This window comes from Salmo trutta, chromosome 22 (genome assembly GCF_901001165.1).
Source record: "Salmo trutta chromosome 22, fSalTru1.1, whole genome shotgun sequence".
NCBI classification, from domain to species: domain Eukaryota; kingdom Metazoa; phylum Chordata; class Actinopteri; order Salmoniformes; family Salmonidae; genus Salmo; species Salmo trutta.
The window spans coordinates 29,522,322-29,548,849 of NC_042978.1; the positions used below are offsets into that span (position 1 = coordinate 29,522,322).

The window sequence follows — 26,528 nt, forward strand, 5'->3', positions numbered from 1 at the left end:
AGGGCACAGATTCCCTCCTCTCCGCCACTCTACCCTTTCTGGAACAATATTTAGCAGGGCACAGATTCACTCATCACTCCTTCTCACTGCTGGTGACAGTTTATGAATCACACTCACTCCTCCACTCACAACCCCAGGATATGACACTGCTCAGCAATGGCTGAGTGCGCAGTTTGACTGGGGTTGGTTAGGAACAACACAACACCCATCCACTCTACGCCCTGCCCCTAAGCTTCAGACAGTTCAAATGGAAAGAAACTGGTTGAGAGATAATAACAGGTTAGAAAAGAAAAATAAATACTCACTTTTAACTTTTTTCTGAGCGCCACCTTCACTCCATCCACTGAGACAATGATGTTGACCTTCTTCTTCTTGATGTTCTTCACTTTGAATTCATACTGTGGAAAGAATGATTGATTAACTTTAGTAAGAATATATTAAGACATTGAATTTACATTGAGGAAAGAAAGATTTCTTAACATTAGTAACAATATGATGTGTTACCAGTGAAAGCATATAAAGTGAAAATTAAACAAAACATTGCCCCCAAAATAAATGAAGTATAGCTGCAAGCAGCAATGAAACGGGGTGCTGGAAGCGTTAAACATCCTCCCTCATGTAAGCTACAGGTAACAATTCAAAACACTTCATGTGCAAGTTTCATGTTGATAAAGTGTAGAGAAGTGAAGTTATTAGGCTTTAATTGTCATGTCCTCACCATAGTAAGATGTTATTTTCTATGGTAGAGTAGGTCAGGGTGTGACGGGGTGTTTTGTGTTTTTCTATGTTTTGTATTTCTATGTTTAGTTTCTAGTTTTCTATTTCTATGTTGTTGTTTTTTTGGGATGATCTCCAATTAGAGGCAACTGGTCCTCGTTGTCTCTAATTGGAGATCATACTTAAGTAGGGTCCCCCCCCCACACACCTGTGTTTGTGGGTAGTTGTCTTCTGTACCTGACAGAACTGTGTGCTTTCGTTTTCGCTTTGTTATTTTTTCTTTCGTGGTCTGCGTTAAAATAAATATTCATCATGAGCAATCAACACGCTGCGCTTTGGTCCCCTCTCTACGACAGCCGTTACATTAATTGAGGATACAATATTTTATTTTAGTTGTCATTTCCTCTTCCGTCTTTCAACATATTGCTTAGCTTCTCTCAAACGTACTAGAGACAGATGTGATAACATACATTTTGAGTTCCAAGTCAATCGGATGTACGGTTCATGAGAAAAATATCTATGAAAAATCAAAGATGGCGGAAATCCAAAATGGCGGAAGTCATAGGTCCATGAGGCAAATGTTTTACTTATGTTGAGAAACTCATATTTCAACCACTATAATGTTCCTATCAATACACTATTATTGAACTGACCAAGTTCTCAAATATTTTTTTCTGGCAAGTTTGTTACAATGATGTATGAAGACTTCATGAAAAGGTTCAATAACATAAGTAACAATATATATGAAGACTTAGAATGTATATTGAGCAGAAATATGTGCTAATTGGTTAGGATTGATAGGAGTCATTAGTATTTTACATTCATTTGAATTTCATTTATCCAGGGAAAGAGTGTGTGTGTGTTAGTGTGTCTTTCCATTTAGCCAAAACATTTAACTAAAAGGTATTTTCTATGGCTGAGATCTCAAAGGTATTAGCTACTAGGGTAGCCACTTGCAGGCATTAGCTAGCAGGGTATCTTGAGGTTTTAAGGCTGTGGCTAGCTTCCCTACATCTGTAGAGTCGATTAGCCTTATCCCTGCTGGTGTCTGATAAATCAGGGTTAAGCATAGGAAAGCTTTCTGCTCTTCAAAAACATCACACACCATACCTACACAGCCATAGGGATTTACATTTGCACAACTTGACTGGGAATAACAACTCTGTCATAACCAAATATGGGCCTAGCAGCAGCATGAATCAATGTGAACCTGCTGCCTTCATGTCTTTAATATATCGTTTTAATGTTCTTCTGGTCGGACGCCTGCTCTGTGGTTGGTGACTGACTAGGCTGGGTGTGTGTGTCCTCTCCTGTCTGCTCTGTAGTCACCTGTACCTGGTCCAGACAGACACAGCTAGGTGTGTGTGTGTGTGTGTGTGTGTGTGTGTGTGTGTGTGTGTGTGTGTGTGTGTGTGTGTCCCCGAATGCCTGTGGTGTGTGTGTGTGTGTGGCCAGACTATCCACCTATCTCTTGTGTTGGCCTTGGACTGATGCCCTGATGCCTGATGCAGACAGTCCATCTGTCTCTTGTGTTGGCCCTGGACTGATGCAGACAGGACACATGTCTTTTGTGTTGGCCCTGGACTGATGCCCTGATGCAGACAGGCTACCTGTCTCTTGTGTTGGCCCTGGACTGACGCCCTGATGTCTGATGCAGACAGGCCACCTGTCTATGGTGTTGGCCCTGGACTGACGCCCTGATGCCTGATGCAGACAGGCCACCTGTCTATGGTGTTGGCCCTGGACTGACGCCCTGATGCCTGATGCAGACAGGCCACCTGTCTATGGTGTTGGCCCTGGACTGACGCCCTGATGCCTGATGCAGACAGGCCACCTGTCTATGGTGTTGGCCCTGGACTGGCGCCCTGATGCCTGATGCAGACAGGGCACCTGTCTTTTGTGTTGGCCCTGGACTTATGCCTGATGCAGACAGGCCACAGGTGCCATGTGCATTTTACAATCAGCTTAGAAAACCCCAAATCTCAGTCTCTAGGCACATTCAAGTATTCAGTACAATCTACACCAGCTGATCTTACTGGCAAGGTTTTAAAAGTCCATTAAAAGTTTCTCTGTGTCTGGGTGAGGTGTCTGCCCAGGATGGTCACTAGAAATAGACAGCAATTTCGGATGTTTGAAAAGGTCCTGAGAACGTCGATATACTGAATGCCTTTCTCGGCTCTCAAAAAAAGAAGAAAACCGATTGTCCAGCACTGGGTGCGAACTCATTAGGCTCGGAGCCGGTGCGTGCTGCTTAGAACACTACAGTTCACAATGCTCCAGCAAGCTGTGAGAACACTATGAATACTGAAGATACCTAGAGCATCGTTTTTAATTACTTCGTTTTAAGCCTTCCTCAAACCATAGCTGTAACCTTAACCTCTCAGAATGAGTGCCTAAACTGTTAACATTTGAGTTGTTTATGTTTTAACCTTGTAACCATGCGGAATTAACCCTGTAACCACGCAAAATGAAATCTTCAAAAATAGACGTTCATCCATAATAAGTCGAATTTTGAAGGGAAACTATGAGATCATGTTGGTCTACCTGGCCTGTTCAGTGCAGGGCAATTCCCTGGTAACATAATTACATATTTTATTTGACGCAGCAGTCAGGATTCTGAGCGTAGCTCCATTCTCTGGAGGAGAGTATTCATTCCAGGAGAGTATTACCAGTATCTTCGATATTAGACAGGCTGCTATGAGGCCTGCCAGGAATCTCATCCCTTGCTAACCCTGTGGAGGAATAATCTGCTGACTACCGTAAATTCCGGACTATAAGCCACAACTTTTTTTGCCAGGCTTTGAACCTCGCGGTTTAAACAATGACGCGGCTAATATATGGATTTTTCCCGCTTTCAATTTTTTTTTCTCCAAAAAAGCACATTCTGTGACGTGCTCAGTTTTTTGGCGGCATGAAGCTTTCATTAGACCAATGAAATTGCCGAACGGGTTAAGGTCAAAAACGTTTTTGTTTACTGTTTAGATTAAATCGAGCGCTCTCAAACTTCCCATCATTCTGATTACGGTAGTCATTTTGTCACCCTCATTATGGCAAAGACACGGAGAAATGCATATGATGCAGCTTTCAAGTTGAAGGCGATTGATCTGGCTGTTGGAAAAGGAAATAGAGCTGCTGCATGGGAGCTTGGTCTTAATGAGTCGATGATAAGACGTTGGAAACAGCAGCGTGAGGAATTGACTCAGTGCAAAAAGACAACTAAAGCTTACTGCTAATTTTTTATTTTTTGTTACAAGCCGTGTTTCGTTAAAGCCTATTTATTTTTGTTACAAGCCGTGTTTCGTTAAAGCCACGGCTTGTAACAAAAATTTGTTACAAGCCGTGTTTCGTTAAAGCCTGTGTAAAGTTAATTTGTTTCAATGTACCGGTAGGCACCTGCGGCTGATAGACGTGTGCGGCTTATTTACGTTGAAAATAAAAAATAAAAAATAATTCAGTGGGTGCGGCTTATATTCAGGTGCGCTTAATAGTCCGGAAATTACGGTACTACCTGTTACCAGGTCAGTGGATAACACAGACAGCTGGGATAGATAGATAGACAGGCAGAGAGACAGGCAGGCAGGCAGGAAGGCAGACAGACAGCTAGGCTGGGACAGACAGACAGACAGACAGACAGACAGACAGACAGACAGACAGACAGACAGACAGACAGACAGAGGGGAAAAGACAGATAGACAGTACAGTACCGTGACTGTCTGTGCGACGTGTGTGTGTGTGTGTGCATACCATAGGTGTTCGATGTGAGTGACCTCTTTACAGATTACGGCGTCTATCTAATGCCTCTCAATGGATGGCTGGCACATACAGTATATGCATCTATGCGGTGTAATATGACAATCTTTTAAGAGGCCTGTCTATCCCTCATGATCCTGCTCCATCTCACAGTCAATCACATCAACTAGTCTGGTCTGGCAGGCTCGTAAAGAGGTGCCACAGCACATTCACTATCAATTTCCAATCTACATCTAATACTGATGATAGGATGTTCAACAACACATGAAACGACCAAATAAACGGACCTAATTACGACAGTCAACACCACAATGGCTCCCTGCTAAAAAAGGCACAGGCCATACATTTTTTGTGCTGCCATTTTGAAAATTAGATTTTGTAGACAGGGCTTAGAAAATGAATCCTTACATGACAAGAAAGACTTGTCATGTAAAGACTGTATTGTGTGTGTCTCAGCATGTGATCTATTTAACATTTAGCCTCCATATTGCCAGATAAGCAGGTAATTATTTCCTGAAGGTTGGCCACCAGCCGTTTGCTCTGTAATCCATCATAGCAATAACAATACCATCATACAAACATAATGCCATCTTCAATCTCAAAGGCTATTTTCACACACATACAAATACCCCTTAATCTGATCCACCAATGAGACCGGGCCATCCATCGATGACTGTCATAATAATAAACCTTTTCAGCGAGTTTGGGTGCAACATTTTCGTCTCGCACACGCACGTACGTACGTACACACGCAGGCACACACATCATCAGACAGTAAACCACTGCAAAAGATGTCTTCCAGAAGCACTCAGCCAGCTAGATGTCTAGTAGTGTTGCACAGTATATGTTTCAAAACTTTGATACTTTTTTGATACTAAAACATGAAAAACGGTTTGGTACTAGAATTTTTGTTACTTTCGGTACTTCTGTCAAATGTGTCTCACGGATCAAGTATGTCTATCAGTGCAGCCGATGTCCCCCTTATAGCCTGAACTTAGCCTGCACTGGGAGTCAGCTGCATCATGTTAGCTCACCACTCATGCTGCACAGAAGTGAACATACTTTAATGGTCACTTTATCCCTACCTATATGTACATATCTACCTCAATTACCTCATACCCCTGCACATTGACTTGGTACTGGTATCCTGTGCATATATGCAAGTTATCGTTACTCATTGTGTATTTATTCCTTGTGATTTTATTTATCTATTTATTCCTTGTGTTATTATTATGATTGTTATTTATTTTTCTACTATTTCGCTTTTGTGATTTCAATGTGATTTGATTTGATAATGCGACACGACATGTAGAAATGTTTAAACTGTTCATTACTGTTCGCAAAACAATGTCCATGCAGGCTAGAACACTTTACAATGCAAGAAGATACCGGTAGCTTCCAGCTTTGTGGGCTAACTTCCGCTTGCTAGCTCACAGCTGAAGCTAGCATCAATTCACTACCCAAGTACTTTGTTTGTGATAATATGCTCACCATAATGCAAAATATATTGATTTCAAGGCTGATTGCCACCAAAACAAAGTACTTGGCTATTCATTTACATAAATCGATCTCTCTCTCATGTCTCTTCCAAAGATGATCTATTGCCTCAGCGAACTGACTGTGTGTGAATGGGGTTCCGTCCCCCCTTGCCTCGTGAATGACGTCATTAATTAAGCTACTTCTATGCAAATGTTGTTGATCAGTACAATAAAATATTCCCCAAATGGAAGGAAAACAGATTGTTTGTAGCCCCATGAAATCAGCCAAAACAAGCTCAATAACTCAATGCAGGCACACATTCTATTGAATATGCATTCACCTGTATTTTGAATAGGCTACATTTTGATTTACCCAGCTTATTAGTAGAGATTTATCATTAAAATAAATTATTACCATTATGTTGTTATATAGTTAGATTGGTAAAAACAAAGTCATAGTGATTGTATGATTGTATAATTTATTAAAACGTTGACATAAAAAATGTCAAATGCAATGATAGTGAACTAAAAAGATGCCCAAAGACTGAAGAGAGCAGTAGCTGAGATAATCTGTCTGGATCAAGTGTCATTCATTTTGTTATCGAGTATCACGATGGTATCGAGTAGGAGATACCACATTTTGGCCTTTACTACTGAAGCCCATAGAAACACATTGAATAACACATTCATAAATGGCAAAAAGGACAGTCAACAAATATATCATAAGAAACAATGTTTTGAAGTGTCTGTACTAAATTTGGGAGGAATAAAAAACGAATTGTTTCACACATATTTAACCTCTTTTTTTGCAGTAGGCACAAAACAACCTTTATTTCTTACTTCCATTCGTTTTTTAAAAAACCGGTACCAGTTACCTTCAGACGAGTCCTGTGACACTTGTGTGTGTGGGTCATAGGGCAAAAAAGAGAACACCATCGTGTTTGTGAGAATCTCCCCTTTCCGCAGTGGAGTCCCATTAGTTTGTAGCCCAAATGGTTTGGACACTACCAAACAGAAGTTGGCAAATCGACGGCACCGACTTCAGACGAGTCTCCTGACACTTGTAGAGCAAAACGGAAAACACCATCATGTTTATGAGTCTCCCCTTCCCATAGGGTCATAATAGTTTGTAGGTCAAACCATTCAGACGCTACAGATGTTTTCATGAGACGACTGATTTTTGGGATGTCTCATGCTCTGACAAACACCGCTCTCTAGCTCTGCCAACTTTCACTGCAGATGCGGAAGTGCGACACTGGTGGATGCGGTGGATTGAGACGAATCCAATGCAAAAAAACGAAGATCTCTAGCTTCAACTGACATTTGATGGGGATTTTTTGGTTATTTAACTTAGATTGATGTACCGGTGAGTGAGTCGACTTTAGGGGGTTAAACACAACCTAGTGCCCACATTACAGGAGACCTTTGTAGCCCCTAGCCCCCATGCACTTGTGGAGATCTGAGTAGATTAGATAAGTAATAAGGTAATAGCTTCATCTTACCTTCCAGCCATGTTCCTATCATTCAAGATCTCCACAAGTGGCTAGGGGCTAGGAGTGTTATATGAGTGATATCTCTTTCTCTCTCTACAACATTGGCCAATGGAGAGAGAGAAATAGAGCGAGAAAGATAGGGACATAGAGTGATATCTCTCTCATCCCACTAGAAACATGCCATATTCACTCTGCTGGAACAGCACACATTCACCACTCCTCCCCCAATGAAAAAAATAAAATCTATGGGAATATAGAATACAAACCCACTGGCCTGTGGCTGATTCAATACCCAGTAAGCAGTTCTCATTCAGCGATGTCACAGTTGTACAACCACAACAAAGCAATGTGTGAATTAAAGCTAGGAGCAGTCAGAGAGTGTGAGAGAGTACAGTCTGTAACAGTGCATCACCAGAGGTGGAGGCAGAAGATATTGAATGCTATCTATCTATAAAAGGCTTCTAGTCTTTGAAAAAGAGAGTGGTTTCATCTAGATGTGAAACAATGGGGAGTGTTTGGGTTGCTACAGTAGCAGCCAGTAGAAAGGAGATGTCTCATTCCCCTAATCCTATGAAGAGCATTAGAAAGCTAGCCTGCGGCAGTAATCACACCACAGATACCGTAGCTGTCTGTCTGTTACACCGCAGATAACGTAGCTGTCTGTCTGTTACACCGCAGATACCGTAGCTGTCTGTCTGTTACACCGCAGATACCGTAGCTGTCTGTCTGTTACACCGCAGATACCGTAGCTGTCTGTCTGTTACACCGCAGATACCGTAGCTGTCTGTCTGTTACACCGCAGATACCGTAGCTGTCTGTCTGTTACACCGCAGATACCGTAGCTGTCTGTCTGTTACACCGCAGATACCGTAGCTGTCTGTCTGTTACACCGCAGATACCGTAGCTGTCTGTCTGTTACACCGCAGATACCGTAGCTGTCTGTCTGTTACACCGCAGATACCGTAGCTGTCTGTCTGTTACACCGCAGATACCGTAGCTGTCTGTCTGTTACACCGCAGATACCGTAGCTGTCTGTCTGTTACACCGCAGATACCGTAGCTGTCTGTCTGTTACACCGCAGATACCGTAGCTGTCTGTCTGTTACACCGCAGATACCGTAGCTGTCTGTCTGTTACACCGCAGATACCGTAGCTGTCTGTCTGTTACACCGCAGATACCGTAGCTGTCTGTCTGTTACACCGCAGATACCGTAGCTGTCTGTCTGTTACACCGCAGATACCGTAGCTGTCTGTCTGTTACACCGCAGATACCGTAGCTGTCTGTCTGTTACACCGCAGATACCGTAGCTGTCTGTCTGTTACACCGCAGATACCGTAGCTGTCTGTCTGTTACACCGCAGATACCGTAGCTGTCTGTCTGTTACACCGCAGATACCGTAGCTGTCTGTCTGTTACACCGCAGATACCGTACCTGTCTGTCTGTTACACCGCAGATACCGTAGCTGTCTGTCTGTTACACCGCAGATACCGTAGCTGTCTGTCTGTTACACCACATATACTGTAGCTGTCTGTCTGTTACACCACAGATACCGTACCTGTCTGTCTGTTACAACACAGTGCCAAATTATATTCCATCTCTACATCACAGGAAAGAGAGGAATGTACTGACAGGTAGAGCAGAATTAACACACTATCGGGAATACAATGTACACCAGGGATCATCAACTAGATTTAGCCGCGGGTCGATTTATTCTTAATCATTTGTAGACTACAAATTGACTGCAAGAAGCCCAAACAGATATATTTCACTAAAACATAATCATTCCAAACCTTGCTGACATTTGTATACGATCACATATCTCTATTATGCGTTTGAATTCAAATCACTTTTTACTGGTATTTTCACAGTATTTTATGCCCCCCCCCCAGAAAACTTGGGGGGCTAAGTAAAATCACCAAAGGAACCCTGGTGTACACCTTTTCATATCTCTATTTCTCTCTTTCTTGAATTTCATATATTTTATCAGACAGTATGAAAAGATGTGGGATACAGGGAGATATATAGAGAGAAAGAAAGAGTGAAAGTACAATGAAGAGAGGAAGGGAAAGAGAGAGAAGGGAGAGAGGGTAACGAAGAAAAAGTGCTAACAGTGTCCTGTCTTGTCTCCAGCCTCGCTTTGTAGTCTATTCCATTACTGAGGTGATGCCGGCCTCCCCCTCTCGCTCTTTTCTTTTCTCTTCTCTTTCTATTGACCATGGGAGAGAGAACGTGATTGAATACAGTTAACTAGTCTGGTTGGAGTAGAACGGGGTTCTGTGTCACAACACAAGACAAACTCAATTTGGAAGCCATTTTGCAATAGAGTACTTCCAGGGCCAATCTATGAGCAATAACGACAGTGGTTTGAAGGAGTTCTGGGGTTTACAGTTGAAGTCAGAAGTTTACATACACCTTAGCCAAATACATTTAAACTCAGTTTTTCACAGTTCCTGACATTTAATCCTAGTAAAAATTCCATCTAGGTCAGTTAGGATCACCACGTCATTTTAAGAATGTGAAATGTCAGAATAATAGTAGAGAGAATGATTTATTTCAGCTTTTTATTTATTTCATTGACTTTAAATTGTTTAATTTGGGTCAAACATTTCAGGTAGCCCTCCACAAGCTTCACACAAAAAGTTGGGTGAATTTTGGCCCATTACTTCTGACAGAGCTCGTGTAACTGAGTCAGGTTTGTAGGCCTCCTTGCTCGCACATGCTTTTTCAGTTCTGCCCAAAAATCTTCTATGGGATTGAGGTCAGGCCTTTGTGATGGCCACTCCAATACCTTGACTTTGTTGTCCTTAAGCTATTTTACCACAACTTTGGAAGTATGCTTGGGGTCATTGTCCATTTGGAAGACCCATTTGCGATGAAGCTTTAACTTCCTGACTGATGTCTTGAGATCTTGCTTCAATATATCCACATCATTTTCCATCCTCATGATGCCATCTATTTTGTGAAGTGCACCAGTCCCTCCTGCAGCAAAGCACTCCCACAACATGATGGCAGTTTTGGAGCAGTGGCTTCTTCCTTGCTGAGTGGCCTTTCAGGTTATGTCAATATAGGACTCGTTTTTCTGTGGATATAAATAATTTTGTACCCGTTTCCTCCAGCATCTTCACAAGATCCTTTGCTGTTGTTCTGGGATTGAGTTGCACTTTTCACACCAAAGTACGTTGATCTCTAGGAGACAGAACGCGTCTCCTTCCTGAGGGGTATGACGGCTGCGTGGTCCCATGGTGTTTATACTTGCGTACTATTGTTTGTACAGATGAACGTGGTACCTTCAAGCATTTGGAAATTGCTCCCAAGGATGAACCAGACTTGTGGAGGTCTACAATTGTTTTCTGAGGTCTTCGCTGATTTTGTTTGATTTTCCCATGATGTCAAGCAAAGAGGCACTGAGTTTGAAGGTAGGCCTTGAAATACATCCACAGGTACACCTCCAATTGTCTCAAATGATGTCAATTAGCCTATTAGAAGCTTCTAAAGCCATGACATCATTTTCTGGAATGTTCCAAGCTGTTTAAAGGCACAGTCAACTTAGTGTATGTAAACTTCTGACCCACTGGAATTGTGATATAGTGATAAGTGAAATAATCTGTCTGTAAACAATTGTTGGAGAAATGACTTGTGTCATGCACAAAGTAGATGTCCCAACCGACTTGCCAAAACTATAGTTTGTTAACAAGACATTTGTGGAGTGGTTGAAAACGAGTTTTAATGACTCCAACCTAAGTGTATGTAAACTTCCAACTTTAACTTGGGGGCAGTATTTTCACGGCCGGATGAAAAACGTACCCAAATTAAACTGGTTACTACTCTGGCCCAGAAACTAGAATATGCATGTTATTAGTAGATTTGGATGGAAAACACTCTGAAGTTTCTAAAACTGTTTGAATGGAGTCTGTGAGTATAACAGAACTCATATGGCAGGCAAAAACCTGAGAAAAATCCAACCAGGAAGTGGAAAGTCTGAGAATTGTAGTTCTTCTTTTGATTCTCTATCAAAACTACAGTTTCTGTGGGGTCACGTTGCACTTCCTAAGGCTTCCATTGGCTAACAACAGCCTTCAGAAAGTTCTTTCAGCATTCTCCTGTCACTGGGCAGATAATAGGAGCTCAGTCAATCAGTGGACTGCCTTGTCCGGTTGGAATATTATCGCACATTTTACATAAAAAATACCATAATGATTGATTTTAAACAGCGTTTGACATGCTTCTAAGTACGGTAATGGAACATTTTGACTTTTCGTCTCTGGTACCGTGCTCGCGCGCTATGCCTTTGGATAAGTGATCTGTACACACAAACAAAATGGAGGTATTTGGACATAAATATGGATTATTTCGAACAAAAACAACATTTCCTGTGGAAGCAGCAGTCCTAGGAGTGCATTCTGACGAAGATCAGCAAAGGTAAGACAATATTTCTAATACTAATTCTGAGTTTAGGTTGCCCCGAACTTAGCGGGTGTCTGAATAGCTCACCGTGATGGCTGAGCTATGTACTCAGAATATTGAGAAATGTGCTTTCTCCAGCTATTTTAAAATCTGACACAGCGGTTGCATCCAGGAGTAGTCTATCTATAATTCTTAAAATAACTGTTATATATTTTGTCAACGTTTATGATGAGTATTTTTGTAAATTGATGTGCACATTCACGGGACGTTTTTGGTGGGAATACATTTTCTGAACATCACGCGCCAATGTAAAATGCTGTTTTTGGATATAAATATGAACTTTATCGAACAAAACATACATGTATTGTGTAACATAATGTCCTAGGAGTGTCATCTGATGAAGATCGTCAAAGGTTAGTGCTTCATTTAGCTGTGTTTTGGGTTTTATTGACACATGTCCTTGCTTGGAAAATGGCTGTGTGATTATTTTTGTCTATGTACTCTCCTGACATAATCTAATGTTTTGCTTTCGCTGTAAAGCCTTTTTGAAATCGGACAATGTGGTTACATCAAGGAGAAGTGTATCTTTAAAATGGTGTAAAATAGTTGTATGTTTGAGAAAGTTGAATTATGACATTTTTATAATTTTTTTTGCCGCCCTGATATTTCACTGGCTGTGTCCCGCAGGTGGGACGCTAGCGTCCCACGTAGCCCATAGAAGTTAACAAGAAATTTGTGGAGTGGTTGAAAAAAATAGTTTTAATGACTCCAACCTAAGTGTATGTAAACTTCCGACTTCAACTGTAGTGTAAAGAGACTCTCTCCCTCTCTCTCTTGCCCTGTCTCTCTCTCTCGCTCTCGCAATATCTCTCTTTCACCCTCTCTCTCACAGATGGAGCAGTTTACAGAATATCTTCTTAACGTAGGTGGCCTTTATTCTAGTGAGGTTTGGCTTTTATTTAATGTCTCATATCTGGCGCGTGGGGTGGGGGGTGGGGGGGGGGGTTGTTCTCTCATCCTACAGCTAATGAAGGCCTTTGAACCCCATATCTACTGCTTTATTACCCAGCCTAATGACAGGGCTAGTCAGCAGAACACAAAAATGCAGAAACAGAGAATATGTCAGACGAGGGAGTTTTGGTAGCCAAGTGAGTCAGAGGCTCATCAACTTACGAGTCTATGAGTGTGTCTAAAATGAATGCTTGGAGTGGACAATTTGGTTATAAAAAATGCAAAAGCATCAGTCATCACTGAAGCAGTCTGAGGGAAAACTAGACGGGTCATGATCTGATTTAGAGCGATCAAAATCAGAAGATTTTTGTCAGTTATATTTTTGTCAGAACAAAAACTGATGAATCATTGTATGAAACTCATTGCTGTTACAAAATATACTTTACACACAATTCTCTGTTATTCATCAACTTATCTGATCTTCACACAGATTCAATCCATTGACTCAATAATGAACACACACACACACACACACACACACACACACACACAATTACACAATGAAAACTCTCCAGTGTTGACAAGGTGAGTTAGCTTCAGTGGAATGTAATTACAGTGAACAGGGGAGTAGGAGTCTATTATGATATGATAACCACACAGTCATATACATGCATGAGTCTTATTAGTTCACGCTCCTTTAAATAACATTAACTGCATGAAGAAACTTTCATTCTAAAGGGGCTTGAGACTCCCAGCTGAAAGGCTTTGGTTAAAAGACCCCATTCTAAGTACAGTATCATCTACTCTACATTCATTTGTGTGTGTTTGTGCGTGTGTGGCTGTGGAACAGGAAAAGTCTCTGAGCCATAGGACTCGGCGTGAAGTCAATGTGAAGTGGGGAAACAGTTGAAGAGTGTCTGCTCGGCTCCTGTTCTGGGTTTAGTTGTTATAACTCTCTCACACAGACACATCAGAAACAGTTACCAGGAGACAGTTACCCGGGACTGGCTTTGCAATATAAAAGTGGAAAAGGCAAAGGAGGGGGAGCAGTTCTATTTGCCTGGAAAAGCACAACCCCTCTTTTAATCAAGAAATATGACACTGAGATCTCGCCTGCTCCATCTCCCAAATAACATTTAATCTGCCCAGGGAGGGAGAGAGGGAAGGAAGGAGAGCGAGAGAGGTGGGGGTAGAGAGAGGGATGTAGAGAGAGGGTGAAGATAGAGGGGGTTAGAGAGAAGAGAGAGAGCGAGCGAATGGGAGGTAGAGATGGAGAGAGAGAGAAACAGAGGCAGAGAGAAAGAGACAAAGCGAGAACAGTCGTCTGTTGTGCGCCGGGTGAAATGAGAAATCATTGTGGGTGTAGCAGTCGGGAGCCGGTAGTCTGGGCGGGTGAAATGAGAAATCATTGTGGGTGTAGCAGTCGGGAGCCGGTAGTCTGGGCGGGTGAAATGAGAAATCATTGTGGGTGTAGCAGTCGGGAGCCGGTAGTCTGGCAGGGTGAAATGAGAAATCATTGTGGGTGTAGCAGTCGGGAGCCGGTAGTCTGGCAGGGTGAAATGAGAAATCATTGTGGGTGTAGCAGTCGGGAGCCGGTAGTCTGGGCGGGTGAAATGAGAAATCATTGTGGGTGTAGCAGTCGGGAGCCAGTAGTCTGGGCGGGTGAAATGAGAAATCATTGTGGGTGTAGCAGTCAGGAGCCGGTAGTCTGGGCGGGTGAAATGAGAAATCATTGTGGGTGTAGCAGTCGGGAGCCGGTAGTCTGGGCGGGTGAAATGAGAAATCATTGTGGGTGTAGCAGTCGGGAGCCAGTAGTCTGGGCGGGTGAAATGAGAAATCATTGTGGGTGTAGCAGTCGGGAGCCGGTAGTCTGGGCGGGTGAAATGAGAAATCATTGTGGGTGTAGCAGTCGGGAGCCAGTAGTCTGGGCGGGTGAAATGAGAAATCATTGTGGGTGTAGCAGTCAGGAGCCGGTAGTCTGGGAGGGTGAAATGAGAAATCATTGTGCGTGTAGCAGTCGGGAGCCGGTAGTCTGGGCGGGTGAAATGAGAAATCATTGTGGGTGTAGCAGTCGGGAGCCGGTAGTCTGGGCGGGTGAAATGAGAAATCATTGTGCGTGTAGCAGTCGGGAGCCGGTAGTCTGGGAGGGTGCATCAATAAGACAGACAGGAGGAGGATACGAGATTGTTTTAGCCTCCGTTCTCACAGTTAGGGAACAGCAGCGAGGACAAGTTCACTGTGGCATAAAGCCTCTAAATCTCATCAGCAGTGATGACTTCCACACCACCTGTATATATCTCCCCTCTCCTTGCCTCTCTGATGGTGAGGGAAATAGCTTCAGAACGCGTCAACTGTATCCAAACAACACCGCGCGACCCCTCATATAGGCTAGTCCTTATCCCTGTGTGTGTGTGTCTTTCTCTTTCTCTCTCTCGTTCGCTCTCTGTTTATCTACAGTATCTCTGTCTGTCCCCCTCTGTCATAAAGCCAGGAGACCTGAGTGTAGTCCATATTTCTGCTCTCTAATATAGCTAACAGTAAAAGCATTAGAAACAGAATGTAGAAATCAGAATGATGACCACAGCATTCCCATTCCCTCTAGAATCATGGAAATGGCCTTTTTATTAGCTTGGCAAACCATCAGCCCTCTTTATCACCATCACAAACACACACGCGCACACGTGCAGGAAAACCCAGAGTGTGCTTAGATGAAGGACGAGACAGGACAGGATATGTTTACCCCAACCATGGTTTATCCACCCTGAGGGAGTTCTCTCTGTAAAACCCAAACTGCCTGAGTCAACCACACAATGGAGAGGAACAGCTCTGAGAGGACTACAGGGAACTCTCTGGCCCTGCCATCACTGTTTTCACAGTGTGTAGCGGCCTGTCCTTGTTGTTAAAGAGACACCAGTGGCCTGCTCTCTCCTGCTATCTTATCAACCGCTGCTGTGCTATAAAACGCAAACAGTGCTGTGCTGCATTGATGACTGTTTTCACAGAGGGGTTATGTAGCAGGCCAGGCACCATTGTGTCTATTGTTTAAAGGACACGCACACGGTGGCCCAGCTGCTCTGGGTTGCTATCTAATCACCCTGGTCGTTTTTCAGCGGGAGAGGGGAGAGAGGGGAAGGAAAGTGGTTTCGAGAGAGAGGAGATCGAGAGGGGTGCAAGAGGGGAGCGAGAGGGGAGCCAGTGGGGCGTGAGAGGCATTCCATAGTCATAATGTAGGCCAGACGACACAGGAACTGTCGGCTAAAAGGGTCTTCTCAGGGGCAGCACAACTATTATGGTCTTAACCTCACACTAAAGGGTTATTGGGAAGGCAATTCCAGCTGCCAAGAGCCTCTGTGGATTGGAGTGGACTGGGATGTGGCTGCTGTTATAGGATGGTTGACTTAATTTACTCTGGCTATGAGGAGTATTTGTGGGGAATATTGTGGGTAATCTCCCATTCAAAGTAGCAGACCGAAAGCTGGAGAATGTTACGAGTTTTAATTGTCAGTTTTCTGTCTGTATCGGTACTCCTGTTCACATTTTCTTTAGAGAACAGTTCCCTGACTGAGAAGTTATTTATTTCTCTCTGACGTTTCTCCTCTGGACCATTTTCCTTGAGGTGAAAGCTTTTAAACCTCTCCACAATGCATGGGTGGGTTCACAACTCTCCACCCGGTCCGATGAATCCTGAAGAGTTTCTGGGCAGACAGATTGAGTGGTATGGGTAACTGTCCTGTCAATAGTCAAGACTTTTCAATTTCAGTTAAATATCAGCAGATAACCCCACTGTCAAAATCATTCTGACTCTGTGAGTGTTGACTGAGTGCTAACAGCACACTGTCGAACTGTTTAACACAGAGGGGCTGGGAGCTGAGACTTCTCTACAATAGGCGACTATTTACCTCCCAAAACTTTCCTCGACTCAACTTCTAAATGTCTGACTGAGTGAGCACCATTCTGACGGGTCTGTGCCATAGCTTTAATGGAATCTTCCACTTGACAGAACTCAATAAAATAAAATAAACTTTTTAGAAAATTTCCAAATGCAGAATACATTTGAATATTACGATTCAGTGAGCAGTTAGTCACTTGTCTGCCAACAGGGCTGAAAAGTAAAGTTGAACTTAAAACAATAAATTTTTTCTCTCATTCCTTTCTGTTAAGATTTAAAATGACAAGTTATCAAGCCTGTTCACACAGTTGGTTAACTGTGGAGACTCCTTTGGTGTCCAGAGAGTTAAGTAGATCAGCCTTTAATTTCCTTGCACCTTACGTGTGGAATGATCTACAATACACTTTAAAATTGGAGGAATTAGTCGCTCTAGGGCATTTCAGAGATTGTTAGGGGACCTTTTTACTGAAGAATGTGTCTGTTTTTATGATTGTGTTTTGCTTTTCGTGTATCGTTGTGTATAATTACATGTATTTTAATGTGTATATGAATGTGTAGTTTAATGTGTTTATTGTATTGTGATGTGTATAGGTGTGCTATACAGGGCTCATCTGGTCTCAGTATTGACTCCCTGTCAAAATAAAGGTTAAAGAAACTCTCTCTCTAAAATGCATCTTTGGCCGGTTCATAAACATTTCAGTAGGCTCAATTCAACATCCAACACTAGCAGTACTGCAATCCATTCTCTCTGTTGGTCTGCCTGGCCCCATCAGACGCCATACGTCACACCCCATACGTCACCACAGGGTGAAATCTGGTTGACACTGCTCTGAGAGAAGGGTGGTAATTGGCAGACTAAGAGAGAGGGGGAGAGTGAGAGAGACGAAGAGAGGAGAGGTGTTTTATTGGAGAGATGCTCTTCATGCATTGTGTCTGTAAAGAAAAGATCCCTTCAATTGATAAAACGATTGATTGAGAGAGAGACGAAGAGAGGAGAGGTGTTTTATTGGAGAGATGCTCTTCGTGCATTGTGTCTAAAGAAAAGATCCCTTAGAGAGAGAGAGAGAGAGAGAGAGAGAGAGAGAGGGTCCTAGTTGTTGTTAAATGACGGGCTGTGTTAGATATCACATATGGGACACGACACATGTCTTTATTGCTAACACTACTCGGAGATCTCCTTCATTTTGAATAGCAGGCCTGGTTTGTCAATCACTCTCCTCCAGTCTAATTTAAAAACATAAGGAAACAGAACTAAAGACAAGGCAGGTGTTGCTGTAATGTAGGCTAAATATGATGAAATCTCTCTTGCAAAACAGTTGTAGCAAAAGCCATTTACAAAGCAATTTACATTCACCAACTGTTCCTCAGTGATTCATATCATCCTGTGCGATATTTCATTAGTTGAACGCATATAATGTGCTTCTCTTCCATTATTTCTCTCGCTGTTGTCCCTTGAACAAATCCGCTCTGTGCAAATTAGAAATTCCTTAAAAGTGACGGACGGCATAATTATTGAATCTCTCCTCAGAGAGAGGAAACTAATCTATATTTCAGTCATTCCGCTGTAGCTTTCAGGGTTGAAGAACCCTCCCTGTCTCATACAACACAAAGTCTATGAATTAATTCTCTCACAACTGATGACGTTAGCCAGTGCTTGACTTGGACTGAAATAGGTGCCGCTACTGTTTACATTTATGTGCAGGAGCTCCACAATACTTTTGAGCTAATATTCTATAAGAGGAACAGGAGCTCAAGCAGCGAGCAATCATCCAGGCTGTCCCGCTTCTCCTCCAAATCTGTCTCTGCTCTCCCCCGTGGAGCTGACTGCTCAGCAGCCATAGGCTCAAAGTGGGAGGCGTGGAAACCAAAATGTGGGACTAGTTTGGGCCGTGTTTACTCAGTACATAGCTAGAGAGAGCCTGAGTCTGACTGACACGTTGCTTTGATCAAAAGTCTGAGAGAGCTGGAAGAGCTAAGAAAGCTCCCTCAGAGGAGCTAGCGCCGTGGGCAGGTTAGCTACAGTAGCAGGAATCAGCATTCTAGAACTGGAACACTGACTACATTGACTGACTCATCAGAGTTCTACTGCAGGCCTGCTGACCAGTTGTGTCAACACTAGTGGATTTGAAGTTGAGGAAAATGCTTTTCAACGCCTACTCTGACACTGACTAGTACAAAGTAAATCACACAATCACACATATCTCAATATGAACAGATCGGTGAATTTCAAAGTGTTTCAACTTAAAAGCTCAACTTTCAAGGGATCACTTTTTCCGAGAAGGGATGCCCAGATAGAGGATAACCAAAACAAGATGGCAACTTCAAACAGCCTTCTATGTGTTTTGTAGCCAAAGCCTGTTCTCTCGCATGGCCAGAGCAGTTATGTCCTCGAAGTGTGTAGGCCTATCTCTGCTTGGTACCTTATCACTGTGCCCTAAACCTTTCGGCCTGTTACACTAGGCAGCTAAAGGAAGTATTCAGAACTACTGGACACCTACTGGACACTCCTTTTCAACTATTCTTACCCCTAATATAATCGCAAGCAACAAGAAAAACTAGACACGCACCTCTGGCAGCCCTGTAACGGTGGACCTGAGACAGGCAGGCTGACAGTGTAGAAATCCCTGTAATTGGAGAGCCTTCAAAGCTCAGCCTCTCTACGAGAAATGCATCAAAGCTGACAGCATTCACTGGTTCCTCGCTGTATGCAAGGCCATTGGACAGTCAACGTTCTCTCTCTCTCTGACTCCCACATCTGGGAGATACTGATGGTTTTATCTGACATGTTTCCACAAAAGCTTTTAATTGACAACCAATTCCATACAGTACAAGGTCAGTTTCCCTTTCCAGTGGGGGGCTTTAGTAACAGGTACTGTCTGTCTTTGCAGACCAGGACAAATGTATCTAACTCTCACTAAACTCTCAATTTTCTTCCTCTACCTTCAGCTGTTACCCTACTCTGATTTGTCAGAGGTTACCTTGGTAACACTCCCGCTGTTTCCATTGTCATTTTCGTTAGATTCCAGAACCTATTGGAATCTCTGATTCGTATTTGCATAATATGAGGAATAGTAGGGAATTGCAGGGGTGACAGGCGAGGAGGAAGTTCCCCTGTGTGACTGAAGAATCTGGCAGCTGTGATTGGAAAAGTATGGAAACTCTGAACAGGAAAGCGTAGGGTAGATGTGCATCTTTGTGTGCTATAGCCCTGGAGTAATCCAACTTGAACAACTACAGAGGGCCAGCACAAAAAAAGATGTCTATTTCTTGTGTGTGTGTTCATGTCTAGCAGACATTGGCAACAAACACTCTGTAGAACTTCAACTGAGGAAAGAGAGATGTGTGTGTCTTATAGGGAGTAATGTTGTCTATGTCTGTCTGATAAGATAGGACACAGGGGAGATAGAAATCTGCCAGGGTGACAGATAGACAAGCTTACAGAGTTGCCAGTCATTCAGTCCACACTCCTACAGGCTTAGTCAGGTCTCTACAACATAATACAACTGTATTACTATTGTCCTGGATGGTAGAAACTGATATTTTTCAGTCAAGGCCACTGTAGTATATTCTTTTCTAAAGGAAGTATAGACTGTCATATTTCAACGTGTGCACGCACACACACACACAGTTAATCTGCATACCAGGGTACAGCTCTGTGACAGAGCAGCTGGCAGGAACAGATCCTCTACACTGTCCATGTTTGTTTCTGTTATCCCTGTCAGACAGTGTGCCTCTGCACACACACACATAAGGCACACACACACAGGCACAAGCACGTATGAGCTTGCATACACTTTCCTACAGAATTTAAAAACTTTAAATACACATGCCATACCTTTGTGCTCCCTAGCTATCGACTGACAGTCAAATAATGCAGTTCTGTCCAACTTTGTGATAAAACTTAGTAACTCCCTTCCTTCCTACTTTTCACATTAGTTCTGAGTTCCATTAGTGAGTACCTGCTTTGCAGTGGCACCCCAGCCCTGGGGCTTCTGATGATAAATGAACTTAGTTAATAACCAGTCATAAAATATTATTTGTGCGACATTATTAAGAGGATATTACTTCTGGTTCATGGATCCATTAGTAGTGAACAGTAACACATCTTTATTAGATATTGTTAACTGTAAATGCACCCAGTACTGATGCATGTTTATTGGAGTCGTTTCTCAAAAACAGGAATTAAAAAGTTTAATTCGTCATAAACTAATATGGACATCAATTTCAGCAAATTATTTCAGGTAGACTGTAAGTTATAGCTACTGTAATGATTAACTAGGCTATATCATGCCAGGACTCCACACAAAACAATACTGTACGTAAAGGGATTTCAATTGGGTAGAATGTGTGAGGACTTTCAAGATATTACATCATGACTTAAAGCTGCAATATGTCATTTTTGGCCGACCTGACCAAATCCACATAGAAATGTAAGTTATAAGGCCTCCCAAGTGGCACAGCGGTCTAAGGCACTGCATCGCAGTCTTGTGAGTACCATTGGGCGGCGCACAATTGGTCCAGCGTCGTCCGGGTTAGGCCAGAGGGGCTTTCCTTGGCTCATTGCACTCTAGCAACTCTTTGTGGCAGGCCGGGCACCTGCAGGCTGACTTCGGTCGTCAATTGAATGGTGTTTCCTCCGACACATTGGTGTGGCTGGCTTCCGGGTTAAGCGAGCAGGTGTTATAAATCGCAGTTTGGCGGGTCATGTTTCGGGGGACGCATGACTCAACCTTCGCCTCTCCGGAGCCCATTGGGGAGTTACAACGATGAGACGAGATCGTTAGGAAATGCTGTAGCAATGCTCTACCGGTGTCGCTCATTCAGCCGACAGAAACTTTCAACCGGTTCTCCCCATTAAGCTGCGAGTCGGAGTCAGAGGCCGAGCCTTCTCTGGTCTCTACTCCTCCCGTTACGGGGTCTGAGATGCCGAAGCCTCCCACCATTAGCTCTGACAAATTGAAAACCTTAGTCATTGGCGACTCCATTACAAGCAGTATTAGACTTAAAACGAATCATCCAGCGATCATACACTGTTTACCAGGGGGCAGGGCTACCGACGTTAAGGCTAATCTGAAGATGGTGCTGTTTAAAGCTAAAACTGGCAAGTGTAGAGAGTATAGAGATATTGTTATCCACGTCGGCACCAACGATGTTAGGATGAAACAGTCAGAGGTCATATAGCCTCAACGTGTAAATCAGCTAGAAAGATGTGTCGGCATCGAGTAATTGTCTCTGGCCCCCTCCCAGTTAGGGGGAGTGATGAGCTCTACAGCAGAGTCTCACAACTCAATCGCTGGTTGAAAACACTTTTCTGCCCCTCCCAAAATATATAATTTGTAGATAATTGGCCCTCTTTCTGGGACTCACCCACAAACAGGACCAAGCCTGGCCTGTTGATGAGTGACGGACTCCATCCTAGCTGGAGGGGTGCTGTCATCTTATCTACGAACATAGACAGGGCTCTAACTCCCCTAGCTCCACAATGAGATAGGGTGCAGGCCAGGCAGCAGGCTGTTAGCCAGCCTGCCAGCTTAGCGGAGTCTGCCACTAGCACAGTCAGTGTAGTCAGCTCAGCTATCCCCATTGAGACCGTGTCTGTGTCTCGACCTAGGTTGGGCAAAACTAAACATGGCGGTGTTCGCCTGAGCAATCTCACTGGAATAAAGACCTCCTTCATTCCTGCCATTATTGAAAGATATTGTGATACCTCACATCTCAAAATAGGGCTACTTAATGTTAGATCCCTCACTTCCAAGGCAGTTATAGTCAATTAACTAATCACTGATCATAATCTTGATGTAATTGACCTGACTGAAACATAGCTTAAGCCTGATGAATTTACTGTGTTAAATGAGGCCTCACCTCCTGGTTACACTAGTGACCATATCCCCCGCGCATCCCGCAAAGCCGGAGGTGTTGCTAACATTTATTATAGCAAATTTCAATTTACAAAAAAAAAATATGTTTTCGTCTTTTGAGCTTCTAGTCGTGAAATCTATGCAACCTACTCAATCACTTTTTATAGCTACTGTTTACCGGCCTCCTGGGCCATATACAGCGTTCCTCACTGAGTTCCCTGAATTCCTATCGGACATCGTAGTCACAGCAGATAATATTCAAATTTTTGGTGACTTTAATATTCACATGGAAAAGTCCACAGACCCACTCCAACAGGCTTTCGGAGCCATCATCGACTCAGTGGGTTTAGTCCAACATGTCTCCGGACCTAGTCACTGCCACAGTCATACTCTGGACCTAGTTTTGTCCCGTGGAATAAATGCTGTGGATCTTAATGACTCCAACCTAAGTGTTTGTAAACTTCCGACTTCAACTGTACATATTACCTCAACTAACCGGTGCCCCCGCACATTGACTCTGTACCGGTACCCCCTGTATATAGTCTCGCTATTGTTATTCTACTGCTGCTCTTTAATTACTTGTTACTTTTATTTCTTATTCTTATCCGTATTTTTTAACTCATTGTTGTTTAGGGGCTCGTAAGTAAGCATTTCACCTGTTGTATTCGGCGCATGTGATTTGATTATTCTAAAATAACCCATAATGACAAAGCAAAAACAGGTTTTTAGACATTTTTCCAAATGTATTAAAAAAAAACGGAAACATTTACGTAAGTATTCAGACCCTTTACTGAGTACTTTGTTGAAGCACCTTTGGCAGCGATTACAGCAAAAAGCTTGGCACACCTGTATTTGGGGAGTTTCTTCCATTCTTCTCTGTAGATCCTCTCAAGCTGTCAGGTTGGATGGGGAGCGACGCTGCACAGCTATTTTCAAGTGTCTCCAGAGATGTTCGATCGGGTTCAAGTCCGGGCTCAGACTGGGCAACTCAAGGACATTCAGAGACTTGTCCCGAAGCCACTCCTGCTTAGTCTTGGCTGTGTGCTTAGGGTCGCCTTTCCAAATCATGTGCAATCAATTGAATTTACCACAGGTGGACTCCAATCAAGAAACACCTCAAGCATGATCAATGGAAAAAGGATGCAGCTGAGCTCAATTTAATTTCAAGTCTCATAGCAAGGGGTCTGAAAAGGGGTCTGAATACCTATGTAAATAAGGTATTTCTGTTTTATTTATTTTTTGAATTTGCAAAAAATGATAAAAATCAGTTTTTGCTTTGTCATTATGGAGCATTGTGTCTAGATTGATGAGGGATTAAAAAAAATCCATTTTAGAATAAGGCTGAAACAAAACAAAATGTTGAATAAGTCAAGGGGTCTGAATACTTTCCAAAGGCACTGTATGTTTCATTCTTCTAATCTACCTCTCATTGGCTGAGAGATGTTAATGTTCTGGTCTGTCGTTCCACTAGTTCTGTTCTTCTTTATCTTTGAATGAGTGTAGTTCAGCATAGTTCTACACACGTTCTACACACGTCTCTGTGAGTGATGCACCCTTGTTTCACAGTTCTTCAACAATTGAGGGAGAGAAAGCAAGAGAGATGCAGATGAATGGAGTGTGTGTGTGTGTGTGAGAGAGAGAGAGAGAGAGAGGTACTGTCTGTACATTCGTCACTGATTCACGCTGACATACCATCACCTCAGAAGGATGATTCTGGCTATGGGCTTTATCAACATCTTCAAACAATACTCTTGACATCCCAGATCACATAGTGACTGAGCCAGCTCTCAGTCCGTCAGATATGCTTCTGTTAACTGCAGCCATTGTGTGCTATGACCACAGAGCTGGGTTTAAACAGCCAGTGTTTTGCTGGGCACAGAGTATGATTAAACACTGTAATCATCATCCAATTATAACACTAAATGGGTTGATGGTGAATTATTTGGAGTGCTTGACTAGACATGTTATAGCCCAGCCCTGCCATTACCCAGGCCATCAGTGATAACACTTAAGACAGAGATCACACTGGGTCAAATCTCAGCTGAGACATATCGGCTGGCAGACCACAACGGAACGCAATATCAAATGAGCTGCCTGTATTACACAACAACAACAACACTGGTCACAATGCTGTCATTATACACTTCATAACGGAGCAAAATGCTGGACAAAAGGATTTTGACGATGAAGATTAATAGGCTATAAGTTGTGTTTACGTAGGGGCAATTCTATGGTAACAGAGCGATGCTGAGACTAAATTTTGTCACAAAAAAAAAAAAACGACGATTGCAAAATCAAACAAACCACCCAAATCTATGCACAAGGACTACTTTTAAGAATTTCCACAGAAAACTTTACAACACATTTACTTGAAGAACAGTTCAGATGCAAAGTTTGGTAACAGAATGACGCCACAAACAGCAAACCGTCATTCTGTTTGCAAACTTTCTTCAAGTAAATGTTTTATTTTTTTTTATTTTAAGGAAATTCTTAGAAGTAGTCATTGTGCATACAATGGTATGGTTTGCAATAATTGGTAAAGTGAGTCTCAGCATCACTCTGTTACTGTGGAATTGTCCATAGTGCTTTTAACTAAGTGTCAGCCAGATCCTAATTCAACCCATGTTGAACTAATGTGCATCCACTTCATAGTTATGACTGTATACTGTAACTGGAATATTGGGGATCTTTGGATGAAATTCGTAGCTTGTCACGTAGTTCTAGCTGTATCAATGGCCTGGGATTCTGAAAGCATTGATTCTGAGTCTGACTAATAGGATGAAAGCAGGCTTTCTACTGAGGCCCTAATTCTGAAGAGACATGATAGATTACACTTTTATCTGAGCTAGTAACTTCCTTCCACTGACTGGCTCTGCTGTGAAATAATTATCCAGTAGTAATCCTCTGAAAGGAGAGGTTCAAAGACCTGGCAGGCACGCAGGAGCAGAGGAAGCCAGACCAAAAATACTAGATTAATTGATCTTTAGTATAGAGGCCCAAGATACATGGTTTCAAACTGGCTGACTTAAGTTTTGGGTAGCTATTGGTCGTCTGTAGAGATTTAGGATCAGCTTACCCAAAACTATTATGGAACGTTAATTCAAAACTGACCTTACATCAGTGTGTAGTGGCAACATCAATCTACTGCCCAAGCTCTAAACAGAATTGGCTGTGAGGCAGGCAAAAATACACTACAAGTATGTGGACACCTGCTCTTCAAAAGTATGTGGACATCTCATTCCAAAATCATGGGCATTCTTATAGAGTCTTATAGAGTCTTATAGAGTCCCCCTTTTGCTGCTATAACAGCCTCCACTCTTCTGGGAAGGCTTTCCACTAGATTTTGGAACATTGCTGCAGGGACTTGCTTCCATTCAGAAACAAGAGCATTAGTAAAGTCGGAACGCAGTCTGCGTTCCAATTCATCCCAAAGGTGTACAATTGGGTTGAGGTCAGGGCTCTATGCAGGCCAATCAAGTTCTTCCACACCAATCTCAACAAACCATTTTCTATGGACCTCGCTTTGTGCACAGGGGCAATGTCATGCTGAAACAGGAAAGGGCCTTCCCCACAAAGTTGGAAGCACAGAATCGTCTAGAATGTCATTGCATGCCGTAGCGTTAAGATTTCCCTTCACTGGAACTAAGGGGCTTAGCCCGAACCATGAATAAAAGCTCCAGACCATTACTCAACCTCCACCAAACTTTACAGTTGGCACTATACATTTGGGCAGGTAGCTTTCTCCTGGCATCCGCCAAACCCAGATTCGTCCGTCAGACTTCCAGATGGTGAAGAGTTATTCATCACTCCAGAGAACGCTTTCCACTGCTTCAGAGCCTAATGGTGGCGAGCTTTACACCACTCCAGCCCACGCTTGACAGTGCGCATGGTGATCTTAGGCTTGTGTACGGCTGCTCGGCCATGGAAGCCCATTTCATGAAGCTCCCGACAAACAGTTCTTGTGCTGACGTTGCTTCCAGAGACATTT

General features: G+C 42.9%; 1 protein-coding gene across 1 annotated transcript in view; it reads right to left on the bottom strand.

Annotated features, from left to right (window-relative positions):
• Positions 1–26,528, bottom strand: part of LOC115158558 (carboxyl-terminal PDZ ligand of neuronal nitric oxide synthase protein) — a 199,905-nt gene that overhangs the window by 130,671 nt on the left and 42,706 nt on the right. Inside the window, exon 3 of the mRNA XM_029707660.1 lies at positions 306–398. Within this exon, the coding sequence (XP_029563520.1) occupies positions 306–398 (93 nt within the window). The remainder of the gene's footprint in view (positions 1–305; positions 399–26,528) is intronic.